Source organism: Trypanosoma theileri, assembly GCF_002087225.1.
Source record: "Trypanosoma theileri isolate Edinburgh chromosome Unknown TM35_Tth_38_V1, whole genome shotgun sequence".
Taxonomy (NCBI): domain Eukaryota; phylum Euglenozoa; class Kinetoplastea; order Trypanosomatida; family Trypanosomatidae; genus Trypanosoma; species Trypanosoma theileri.
In genome coordinates, this window is record NW_021639880.1 from 253,948 (window position 1) to 266,500 (window position 12,553).

General features: G+C 41.8%; 4 protein-coding genes across 4 annotated transcripts; all 4 read left to right on the plus strand.

The window, feature by feature from the left end:
- Positions 1 to 120: 120 nt before the first annotated feature.
- Positions 121 to 6,042, plus strand: TM35_000381860 (uncharacterized protein; the record flags this gene model as incomplete). The annotated part of the gene is made up of 1 exon (XM_029029600.1): positions 121 to 6,042. One exon carries the CDS (start codon positions 121 to 123, stop codon positions 6,040 to 6,042), a length of 5,922 nt encoding a protein of 1,973 aa, XP_028879177.1.
- A 911-nt stretch (positions 6,043 to 6,953) lies between these two features.
- TM35_000381870 (uncharacterized protein) lies at positions 6,954 to 8,435 on the plus strand (the record flags this gene model as incomplete). Its single annotated transcript, XM_029029601.1, has 1 exon — positions 6,954 to 8,435. One exon carries the CDS (start codon positions 6,954 to 6,956, stop codon positions 8,433 to 8,435), a length of 1,482 nt encoding a protein of 493 aa, XP_028879178.1.
- A 530-nt stretch (positions 8,436 to 8,965) lies between these two features.
- On the plus strand, positions 8,966 to 9,376 carry TM35_000381880 (uncharacterized protein; the record flags this gene model as incomplete). Its single annotated transcript, XM_029029602.1, has 1 exon — positions 8,966 to 9,376. One exon carries the CDS (start codon positions 8,966 to 8,968, stop codon positions 9,374 to 9,376), a length of 411 nt encoding a protein of 136 aa, XP_028879179.1.
- A 598-nt stretch (positions 9,377 to 9,974) lies between these two features.
- TM35_000381890 (uncharacterized protein) lies at positions 9,975 to 10,787 on the plus strand (the record flags this gene model as incomplete). Its single annotated transcript, XM_029029603.1, has 1 exon — positions 9,975 to 10,787. One exon carries the CDS (start codon positions 9,975 to 9,977, stop codon positions 10,785 to 10,787), a length of 813 nt encoding a protein of 270 aa, XP_028879180.1.
- Positions 10,788 to 12,553: the final 1,766 nt, after the last annotated feature.

Consider the following 12,553-nt stretch of genomic DNA (forward strand, 5'->3'; position numbering starts at 1 on the left):
TTACCATTTTCTTTTTTTTTCCATTATTTTGACTAAATACAACTTGGAACCCCTTTTTAAATTCTTTTCCAATGTTTTTTTTTGTCCCTCCTTTTTTATTAGTTTCCCATAGTTGAATTAATGGAGGGTCAGAAAAATGACTGGACCAGTGCGCACGCCCAGTTATGGACGTCATTTAAAAAGGCGCAGCAAGAACAGGAGTCATATGATGCCAAAGGGGACGTTGGTACTGGTGGAGTAGAGCATACTGACTCATTACTTAACTATCACTATCCGACTGAAAGTGAGCTGGCTTCAATAATATTAAATGAAGTCAGAAAACCAATACGTTCTGATGAACCAGTTTTTTCTGAGGAATTAGAGGCACGCGTTATTGAGGTAATTGAAAGCAGTAGGACTGAACCCTTTGTTAGAGACCTGATGACCAGTATTATTCATTTAAAAAACTCTGCTGAAAAAGCAAGAGCGGAAGCATTTTACAGAGGAGAATCTCTGACAGATGTTATAAACAAAACATTATTTTATTTGAATGGAACCAAACCATCTAATTCTAAGGATGGGGATAGTTCCGTAGTTGAAACGGTCACAGAAAATACGAAAGTTCTTGGAGATATAGAAACTAATCTTTTGGCAATTCTCATACAAGTTGAGAAATGCATGGAGATGACAAAAACCCTTGTAGAGAAGAATTCTCTAGATAAAAAATTGTCTAATGAAAGCTCGTTGCGAGATATGCTGAATCTTTTGTATTCATCTAATCAGGCTAAACGGATTAGTGAAAATGTTGAAATGACTGATAAAGACCAAGCACTTTGTCAAGTTATGGATATACTTGGGGCAACACCTGGAAGTGATCCCAGTCAAGCACCCAAACTAGCGCTTAAGCTTATGAATGAGTTAGAAAAGACGAAAAGAGAGAAGGAAACAAATTCCGTACTTCTTCTTCAATACGAAAGGGCAGTAATGACCAAATTTGCTTCATGTGGTGTTGTATTTCCTCCTACAGTGGAGCAAGAACGTGCTGCTCTATGTTCGAATGAAAATCACATTTCTCACTCCCAAAATGACCGATGGATAAAAGAGGATTTAAAAACTCTTATTTCTGTTATGAATGAAGTTAAGAAGAGATGTTTTTTAAATGTAGTCCCCAATTTCTTGCGTGAAGAACCTCTCGAATCTTCAGCTGAGGCTGTTTTAGAACATATGCGTGCAACCCTGACGGGAGCCAGAGATCTTCTTATTACAATGGCAAACGAAGAAATGGAAGCAAAACATATTCTTACTGAAACGTTAGGGAAACTGAAAGGAAATAAATGTGATGACAAAATATTACAAGTACCATTCAATGAAGAAAAATCATTCATAGAGATAGTAAATGAGTTAAAATACCAAGTAGATCATAAGTCTGGAGAACGCTTACTAGAGTCTTCAATAGAAGAAAAAAATAGGAGACATTTAGATACAATCATGAGGATTGCTCGTTGGCTACCAGAAGATGATAAGGTGCAAATTCTAGAATTACAGAAAGAAGAAAATGCTTTACTTGATTACGTGGAAGGGGCAGTACGACGTTTAGTTGCATTATTAGCTACACAAGATCCTGTTTCTCTTCAAATAAAGATGTTACAGTCCCAGTTAACGAAATTAGCTGAAAGTTCTACTAATGGAGATACACAACCTCTTGATAAAAATGTTTTATCAGGACTCATGGATACGGCAGAACAACTTCGTCTTTGGGCGATGAAGGAATGTGAAAATTGTGTAACACGAGAGGATGCCATTATTCGACAGAGTTTATATGAGTTAGCACAACTAATTCCAACAGGAGTTGTCTCCAATTCTTCTGGGGGTAACGCTCAAATTGATCCACCGGTAAACAACCTTATTGAAATGATACGACTTTTAAAAAAGAGACAAGAACAATGGATTCAAGAGCAACAGAAGCAACAACTTTCTGGAGCACAAAGTCGTTTGGAAAAGGTTAGAATAGAAGAATTAGTCAAGGAACGCAGTAAACAGCTTATTAGGATTACTAAAGAGATATTACTGTCTCAAGGAAATTCAACTGAAATGGAAGAATTACTGGGTGTTCTTTCTGCAGAGATGTTAGAAGAACCTTCTGCTGAAACTGGTGCTGGTATTCTTAATAACGGTAATGGAATTACAGTATCTTCTCTCACTGCTATTTTTGACGATCTTGAAGAGCGATTGAAAGTTATAAAAACACGTTATCATCGTCTGTTTCAGTCATTTGGGGCTAATAAGGTTCGTCTCGAAAATTTGATTCAATCCAGCAACATTCACAATAAACGCTGGATGCGTATCTGTAACACCGTCAAGATGATCTGTCGAACAGTGGGTCTTGAACAAACAGCTCTTCATCTTGAGGCAAACACTAAGACGGAAGTAGTGTCGTCTACGTCGAAGTTTGTGCTGCGCCCTGAACAGCGAAAGACACATGTCACACAACCTGTTAATGATGGTGACATTTTAGAAGCTCTAAAACTTGTAGAGGAGCGACTAAAGGATGATAAAGCGCTTACTGAACGTGCAGTGCAGAAGTCAGAGATACTTCGCTTGCAAGAAGAAGAACAACAGTGGCATGAGGAGACAGAGACTTTTCGTCAAGCTTTACAGATGATTCTGCAACGACTGGCTGAAGCAGGAAGACGTGTCAAGCGTACTTTGTATATGCTCGGTACTGATGAGAATGCCGAAGACGAGGTAGTAGAAAGTGTCATTGGATGTCAATGGCAAAGCAAAGATGATAATGAGAAAAAGGAAGAAAAAGAGGATGATTGTATCCGACAAAAGCCTCATGATCAAGTACAAGAGCAGAAGGAAGAAAAACCAAAACTATCTCAAGAGGCGAGTGAAGAGTCATTAGCGGTGCTTCTGCAAAAATTTGGTAGGTGGGCTGTTCGACTGCAGGAGGCCACAGAGGATCATTTATACACGCAACAAAAACTAATAAAATATTTTGCTGCAGTCCATCGTTTTTTCTGTACAGCAGATAACGCTGAGCAAACCATTACCGATGAGAATCTCTTAGACATTGATGCAGCGCTTATGCGTTTTGCAGATGGCATTTTGCCAGTTCTCGATCGGGCCATTGGCGTTGCCCAGTCATCCACTTCCAAGGACAACAAAAATACTTCTTGTGGTTCCCGCACTGCGGCACTATCTCTGTTATTAAAGGATGCACCGACAGATCGTGTGTTACCAACAGATCACCGACTTCTTCGTCTGTACGAGTCAGTAGGAAAGCTGCGTACTATGGTGGCTGCTTTGTTAAGCGTACGTTATTTATCAATCCCATCATCTACCCGACGACGTGGGGGTGATGCACCAGATGAATTGATATTTGAGGATGTATGGGGTGAAACTTATGTTGATTTAGACGTTGGTAGTCTAAAAGATATTTCCAACAACGAGTCTGGGGGTGATAAGGCGTTACATATAAGCGATGACGTACTTTTTCGGGCTCTGGAGAAAAACATTTCAAGTGTTTACCATGCATTAGGTAAGTTCAGTACCAACTATAAACTTGCTGCAATTCTTCTGCAGAAGGATACGGAAATGATTCAACAATTTATCGCCACTATGCTTGAACCATATATAGGGTTAGATGTAGATCGAGCCTTTAATCAAGACCCAGCAGCATTGAGTGAAATTTATGTATTGCTTAAAGAACGATCTACCCGACAGCGAGGGTGTTACTTCTTCAACCGTGTTGGTGGTGAGGGACCGTGTGTATGGGCAGTAGGGTTAGAACAATTAAGTGTTGGTTTTGTTGGTATTCTTGAAAAACTACGAAAGCGTACCCAGACAGCAGTAGATTTGCGCGAACTTATTGATGACGTGGTTGACCTCTGCGCGATGTATGTTAATTGGGTAGAAGTGAATGGGACTGCTATCACGTCCTCCCATCCGTTTCCACAGGTTGTGATAGATTCCTGCTTGCGTGAAGATGAAGAGGAGAATGAAGAAGAAGAAGAGGATGAAGATGGTGCGGTGGTAGATAACCAAAAGGAACAGAAACAGGGAAGAAAACAACGGAGTGACTCGTCGCAAAAACCGCCATTATTACCGGGTCACCATCGGGCAAAGATTTCACATTTTGATAAGGATGAAATTGTTCTGAAAATCATTGCTCACATGTTTCAGGTTACACAAGATGTCGCCAACTTCAACAAAAAGGCTGGAGAATTACAACAGCAACAACAACAACAACAACAACAAATGGAGGAGGAGTTACAGTTGCTGCGAGAAACGGCTGTGGTTGCGGAACAACGCACAAAGGCAGCACTAGAAGAATGCCAGCGAATAGAAGAGGGGAGGGATAAGGCGCTTTCAGAAGCCGCCGTCTCACGAGCGGAATTACGCCGTTGGAAGCGTCTCCATGACATTGCTGAAGATCAGACACCACCCTCATGGCAGAAGCAAGAAGAAAATCAGAATATATGTACCACAACGCATGAGATAGTTGTACCTGCTACTCTCGCGAAACCCTTACCATTGTTGTCATCATCGTTGCCAGAGACAGCAGGTTCGTTGCTTAACGGTTTAGATGCAAAGGATACACTTCTCCTGCAAGTAGCACAATCCATGGTGGAGCTAACGGCGGAGTTGCGTGGAGCATATCAAAGATCTGTCGTTCCACCAACACCTGCTCCCGCCGCTGGTACTGAAACAACAACAGCAACAGCAACTGGTATTGAAAACACCTTTGAAGTACCTTGTGCCGCGCAAAGTGACCAACGTGGGAGCAAGACAAAAACACATCTACGGCATGAGTCATCACTACGCAGTTCAGGGCTTGTACGGTCACCAAAGGAGTGCGGTGATGTTGGCTCAGCCCGTGGAAGCGTCTCACCTAGATCGACGGGATCGTCTCCACTACCGCCGAGCACACAGGAGAGTCATTCGCAAACTGATGTTGAATTAGGACAACAAAGCCAGGCCCGAGGACGACAACAACAACAACAACATCATCATCATCATCATCATCAAGAACAAGAGCAACAACAACAACAGGAACAACTCGAAAAGAAACGTGAACGTCATTCAGTTCCGCGCGCCGCCGTTGTGGTGACGCCGGCGTGTACTACGTACTCATCACTGGGACGTGTCACAGGGAGCGCTCCACGTGTGCCGTCAGCGTTGCGTTATCAGCCGTGTGACCATCGTGGGGAATTTTTCAATGAGTGTGATGTGTGCAGCAGACGGCATCGCTCCAGTCGCCCAACCACAAACGAATCTACTAGGGCAATGCAGATGGAAAGGCTTACACAGTCTTCTTCGCGTTCGCGTTCTCCTAGACATGGGGTTTCTGCACATTCGTCTCGCTCTCGTTCCAGTGTAACAGGGGCCTCACCACCGTATGTGCGATATGTGGGGCGGACAAGCACCTCACGCGATGGAAGTCAAAGTAACTACCACCACCGTGTACAGCAAACACAACGACAACAACATGGTCCTCTGACAGGAGCGTCTTCAAAAATGATCTCTCCGTCATACACTGAAAGAGAAGATGCTAGGAGTTCCACTGCAGTACATGAGCACCGATATCTAGCAACCACTCCTCATCATCATCATAATAATAAAAGAACGGATCCATCGTCACGTGCATCAGTGCCACAAACTCCAAGTACTTCCACTGTACTTTCGCCGGAGAGTGTCGACTCTGCTTCGGAGGCTTGGAATGAGCAGGAACGACGACAACAACACCAACAACAGAAAAAAATTTATGGTCGCTCACTCTCGCGCTCATCGAAAGGACGACAAGAAAGTGAAGGCGTCGACTTAGGGGCTTCCTTTGATTTGGTAAGTCAACACACGGGCCCGACGAGGTCACCAACACCACCCTCTATGTACCGTAACATGCAACCACTTCATCAAAAACAGAAGCATCTACAGAGTTCGGCAACCCCTACTCGTCGTTCAAAAATAGTCCACAACCCCAATCTGGGGTCTGGGGCACTTAGAAAATTAGCGGACATCGTTGCAAAAACAAAGATTGCAGGTAGAGAGGAATTGTAGATGTTGGGGCGATGGCTATGTTGGCGTGTTTGTAAATGGCGTGCGTCTGAGGATGCACGTACATACAAAGACAAAAACAAAAAAGAAAATGGAAAAGGTGGATTCTCCTTTCCTTTCGTTTTTTTTTTTTTTTTCTTTCTCTCCCAGTGTGACTGTAATATTTTATACCTACTTTCCAAGACTTATGCAGATTGTTGTATACATCTATATATTTTCATATAGGTAGGTATTTTCATAGAGACAAGAGAATGTCGTTTTTTTTTCTTTTTTTTTTCTGCACCAAAGGTGGAGATGAGTGAAAAAAAAAAAAAAAATCACCTGCAGGTGTGACTTCGAACGTTTTTACATCGTATATACACATATATGATTTTTTTTTGTTTTTTGTGCTTCCAGTGTGTGTGTGTGTGTGTGTGAAGAAGAAATCACCGAGCGACGTCGTTTCAGAGAGCGATTTTTCTTTTACCTGTTTTCGTTTTCGTTTTTTATTTTTATTTTCGCTTCCTCCACCTCCTCCTGTTACTGCATTGGGACTTTCTCTGTCTGTCCTAGTTCTCTTACTGTGTCGGTTGAAAACGCCTAGGGAAGACTAGAGACGGTGGTTTTTCTCTTTTACTTTTATTTCCTTCACATATTATTAAATACACAGTCACAAACACGAGAGCAACAACCAATCGAAAGAGAAATAAAGGCATACAGGGGCGTCCAAGAAGCGTACAAAAACGCTTGGGAGCGAAAAAGGAGACTTGTGTCTGCCATAACGTACAAAACGAGAGTAGTGACTAAGTATTTGACCCCCTGAAGAGGCAATCTCACCCCTCCTTCTCACACCCCCTTCTTCTTCTTCCAAAGAAAAGAAGAAGAAAAACAAAATAAATAAATTCAAAGCAATTCTGTGCAACAGTACATAGTTCATGTTTCCATTACTTAGTGGAGTGCCGTCATCGCGTGGTAGACATGGCGGTTGTCGCCTTTACAGAAACTCAGTGTTTGCTTCAGTGAGCTCGTCTTCATCTCTGTGGTGCAGCAAACGCTATCGTTTGACGAATGCGACCATTCTCTCTAATATAAAAGGGATGGCTGATGAGAGGGATGATCTGACATCTAAGATTGTGTACGCAACGCGCAGACAGGAGGATGCCATTGCGTGGGCCATAAAGGAGAAGGAACTGTTGGCAGCAAAGGCCAAACTGCAGTTAGAGAGGGAGGCGCAAGAACAGAGGGAAGAAGATAAAATTGAAGACTATGTACGAGAAGTGGAGGAGACGTCTGGAAAAGAGGCAGCAGATGCAGCACGGCAGAAACTATCGAAAATTAAATCGCCGTATGTGCGTTCTGTGGATGCCTTTGGAGACAAAAGTGTGAAGTTGCAACATTCATTTTCTGGTCTTGCTGATAACCGAATCATCACATGGTGGGAAAAGATGTACTGGAACTATGTACGGTACATTTTCACACAGGAACGTCTTATTGCGAAGGATCGATTTGGGAATAAATTCACCGTAACATGGCAATTTCAAAAGGGTCGTGAGGAGCAACGACGCATGTATCGTAAAGATTCCAACAAGAAACACCTACCGTATGGTTCACTGGCGACAGATGACCGACTCTGGGAGCGTTGGATGCGTGGTCACCGCGGTGATCCACCTAGTGTTGCTGAAGAAGAGCATAGTAGAAACTACAAGAAAGAGTATTTTGGTGCTATGGTGCTAGAGGAGGAAGAGGTAGAGGATGCTCTCATGCGCATTATGGCTCACATGAACCGTTCACAGCAAACCTTTCAAGAACTAGACGATGATCAGGTATACGGGGACGCCCACCGTGCAACAAAACCGCTTCGCCAGACTGAACACCAACCAGAGAAGGAACACGCCACAAAGGCAAAGTCTGGGGCGACGTGGACCCTAGGTTTTGTACGTGGGGATCTCTTCTACAATGAGGAGGAAGTGGAAGTGATGCGCACGGAGCTTGGCCACGTGTTCCGCAACATGGCATGGCAGGAACTTGAGTACAAGCGTCAGGTGCGTATGAACAAGCGGCAGCATCCTGTACGTAAACCGGCGGAGGGCACGACAGACCCGAACGCCCCTGACGGTGAGCCTTTTGTTCACTACTGGGAACGTACAGATCTTGGCATCCCATATCACGATGCCGTGCCCTCTCTCACTACACCGGAACTTGAACGGCTTCGGATAGAGACGGATCGACTCGAGGACGAGCGTCTCGCCCACCGCCGTGAACTCGGATTAACGGACCTTGGCGATATACGCGAGGGACGTGGCGCTATTGACAAGCAAGGGGCCCGCGAGCCATTCCAGCCGCCACCTGTGTCTTCCCGCTGGCGGCCAAAGTGCTGGGAAGAGTCCTGGGGGACAGGTGCAGGGGGTATGTGGTAGTGGGGTGGAAGAGAGAAGAGGCAGCGACAGCAACAGAATGAAGAGAGAGAGAGAGAGAGTAAGGGAAAGTTGCGTTTTACCATTGGAGTGGAGTGAGGTGGAGTGGAATTGAACGTAGAGAGGAGAGAAAGGGGAGGAACAAGACCTCCTTTTTGTTTGTTTTTATTTTTTATTTTTTATTTTTTATTTTGTAGTTGTATGAATGCTTTTTTTTTTCCTTCCCCCTCGTTGGTTTGTTTTTCGTGGTTGTTTGCGTCAGATGACTACTACTACTACTACTTTTTCTGGCTGCAGTTACTATTATGTTGCACAATCTCTCTTCTGGTTTCCTCACTTTTTTTTTTTTTAATTATTTTTTTGGTGTTTGTGAGAAGTAGAGGTTGCTGTTGGGGCGCTCATTATTTTTTGTGCTTGCGTGTAGCAATACTAAACCAACATAAAAAGGAAGTATAGAGAGACTAAGGCGGAGGGGAAGAATAAGAATAAAAAAAAAAAGAGAGAGAAAGAAGGATCTGAAACCAGTACTCTAGATGAACGTTTTACAGCAATACTCCTTACAATATCTTGGTGATGAAGATTTACTTTTCTATGTGGTGTTCATGCAGCTCCCAGTACTCTTGCTTACCATTGCTGTTTGCCTTTGGATGAAATCTTCCTATGAGAATTTCTTGATACGCGGGGGACTTACATGGAGAAGAGGAGAGCGAACAGGAGAAAGGGTGACAGATGAGGAACACAAGGAAGATGAAGTTATTCCCACTAGGAGTAGTAGTAGTAGCAGCAGCAGTAGTAGTAGTATTTCTGATAGTGGCGACAGTGGTGATGAGGGCTGCAAAAAGACTACGAGGAATGTACAAAGGATCTCACTTGAGGAGTTGTACAAGCGTTCAGAGATGATCACAAGGACAGAAAAGCGCTGGTCGATGCCAACAGAGAATTGAATGAATACATACTTGGAATAAAATTATATATGGTTTTTTTCGTCCTCTTTTGTGTTCCTCTTTTCGAATATCCTTCTTCTAACCAGTAACAGATTCATAACGAGCATCCTACTGCAGCACCGCTAGTGGAACGCAATAGCTAGCGGATGCTATTTTTTTCTCTTTATAATAAGAATAATAGTTATTATTGGTTTGTTCACGTGTCATCACTCTTTTTTTTTCCTCACTTCCTTTTCTTATTCTTATTCTTATTATTATTATTATTATTATTATTATTATTATTATTATTGCTCTTGCTGTTGCTCTTATTGTTCATGCTTTTACTTTTCATAATACTTTAACCTCCTTTCTTTCTCTTTACTTTCTCTCCCTATGCGTATGACTGTACGCATAAATTCTGCAAATTGCGTTACACTGTTGCCCCCTTCAAACCCAAAAGGTGTGACTTCAAGAAAGCAATCACTCTCTCACACGAAAGTCAACAAAAACAACAACAACAAAAAAAAGAATTATGTCCGTAGCAACGCGTTCTTCTATAATGCGGAATTCTTTTTTTCTGTTATTTCTCAACCTGCTGCTTTGTGTAGTGGCGGTGTGCATGGCACAATATGATGTTAACAGCAAATCCGGTTCCTCTGAGTCTTACGTTGAGGTGCCCACGCAGACTTTAACAAATGAACTTCAACCCAGTGTTACCCCTGCTATCTCGAGTCAAGATGATGAGAGTGAAAGCCAAAGCCAAAGCCAAAGCCAAAGTCAAAGCCAAGCCAGTACCAATGACCAAGGCAGTACTACTACCAGTGAGAGTGAGAGTGAGAGTGGCGGTGGAACGGTAGCGCCTGTGTATGTGACTGCATTGAACTTGGAAACCGACTTGGTCTCTAATGCCGATGCCTTGGATGCGATCAGCAAAGCCGCAGGGGTTCCACGTGATGCGATGGCTGTGGTAGATAACAACAACCATCCCATTCCCTCATCATCATCATCATCATCCTTATTGCAGTCCACAACGATGGGAGTAAATAGAGCGATGGAAGTAAGTGCCGATGGGTTTCACGCTCTTCGTGTGGGTTTCACAACCGTCACGGATGCCGCGAAGGCACGTGTTGCGATTGTCAGTGGACTTGTGCCGAATGTGCGCCTTCCCCCAGCAGCGCCTACTGTTGACGGTGGACTGTCCGATCGGGATAAAATTATCATTGGTTGTGTGATTGGTATTGGGGTGCCGCTTATTATTGCGTTGATGCTTGCGATCTTCTGCTGCTGTTGTCGCCGTAAGTCCGGGGGCCGCGGTGTGGGTGGATACGCACGGCCGGAGTTTGGCGATACGGCACTGATTGATTTGGACAAGGAAGTCACTGCACAAATAACACCCGCTATTCCACTCAAACAACAAAAAGATCATATTTGAGAGTAGTGGTGGGCGATACAACACGTGTGAAGTACAGACGCCAAGAGAAGGGAAATAAATAAAATAGATAATGGAGGGGGAGGGGAATACAAGTAAATAGAAAAAAAAAAAAAGAAAGGGGATTGCGTACGAACATCGAAGAACAACTAAAGAAAAAAAAAAAAATTAAAAATTCGAACAAAAAAAGGAAAAAGGAAAAAAGAGGAGGTAAAGAATACCAAATAATAATAATGATAGTAATAATAATACCAATAATGATAACAATAATGATAATGACAAAAAAAAAGGACGGATTTACCCAACGAAATGATGCTAATGATGGTAATAATGATGACACAAGTGTGGGTATAGTAGACGTGCGTGTGTGAGATATCGTTAGAGAAGGATCCTATGCAGAGTAAGGCAGCGCATGTGCGGTAATTGAACAGACACGCGAGTGAACTAATGGATCCAATAAAGGAAAGAGAAAAACAAACAAACAAACAAACAAATACAGAAACAAACACACCGTGTCGTTGTAATAAGAGTTACATGCGTGAAATATATTCATGCAAGGATGCACAATTGCATGGTTACGCTCGTTCACTTTCTTATATTATTATTATTATTATTATTATTATTATTATTATTATTTTTAAATCAAGTTATCTATCTATCTTTCAGTTTGTAGTACTTCAAAGATTTTTATTTACTCCTCTGTTGGCTTTTTTTTTTTTAAATTAATTTTCTCCTCATTTTCTACACCAACCATGAGTGAAAGTTGATCGATTCACTAATTTTAATGGCAATATTTAATCTATCTTTATATATATATATATATATATATATATATTTCTGCACACAACTCTGTGTTCTCCATGTTTTGTGTGTGTTTCCATCTCTTTTTTTTTCTTTCCGTATTTTTTTTTCTGTATTATTTATTTATTTATTTTATTGAACTGCTTCCTTTATCATTTCCTCTCTTTATCGTATTCCTATCAAGTACTGCCATTAAAAAATATCCATAAGTATTTCTGAGAGGGAAAGTGGGAATGCCCTTGGAAAGTACAATTGTCAGTTTTTTTTTTCTTGTTACTTTCCCCCATCATTATCATCTCTATCTATCTCCCTCTACTGTATATATATATGATTTCTTATTTCGGGTATTCCTAATAATATTGACTGTCGCGGAGGGGATGAAAGAAAATGAACACAAAATAGAGCGAGGATGAACTATTGTGTTGGACACAGAAATTGAATCGAAAAGGAATAGAACCATAAACAACAAGGTGATGTGGGAAAGAAATAAAGAAAGAAATTCATCAGTAGCAATTACCAGAGAAAAGGAAGAAATCGGGATAATGGAGAAGAAGAAGAGGAAGTGAGAAAAAAAAGAAAGAAATAACCGTGAAGAATAGAATATACGGCACTTTGGATAAAGGCATAACTAAAAAGGTGTAAGAACTGCTGGTGTTAGTTCCACTCCACCGATAATGGATACGAAGGAACGCACCAAATAGAGAAAACCAGAGGTTCTATTAATTCTCTTTCTTTCTTTGTATTTGTGTGGATCTAAGTATGCTTTCGGTTTGGCATTTTCACCAAGGGAATTAAAAACAAAAAAGGAAAACGGGAAGAAAAAATAAGATGTTGAAATAGAAAATATAATTAAAAAAGAAGAAAGGAACCTCAGGAATGAAAATGAGGCATTGTTGTAATAGTAGGCTAAGAAACCTTTTGACAAGTAACAGTCATTAGATTGAATACAGGAATCAAACGCTTGTCGT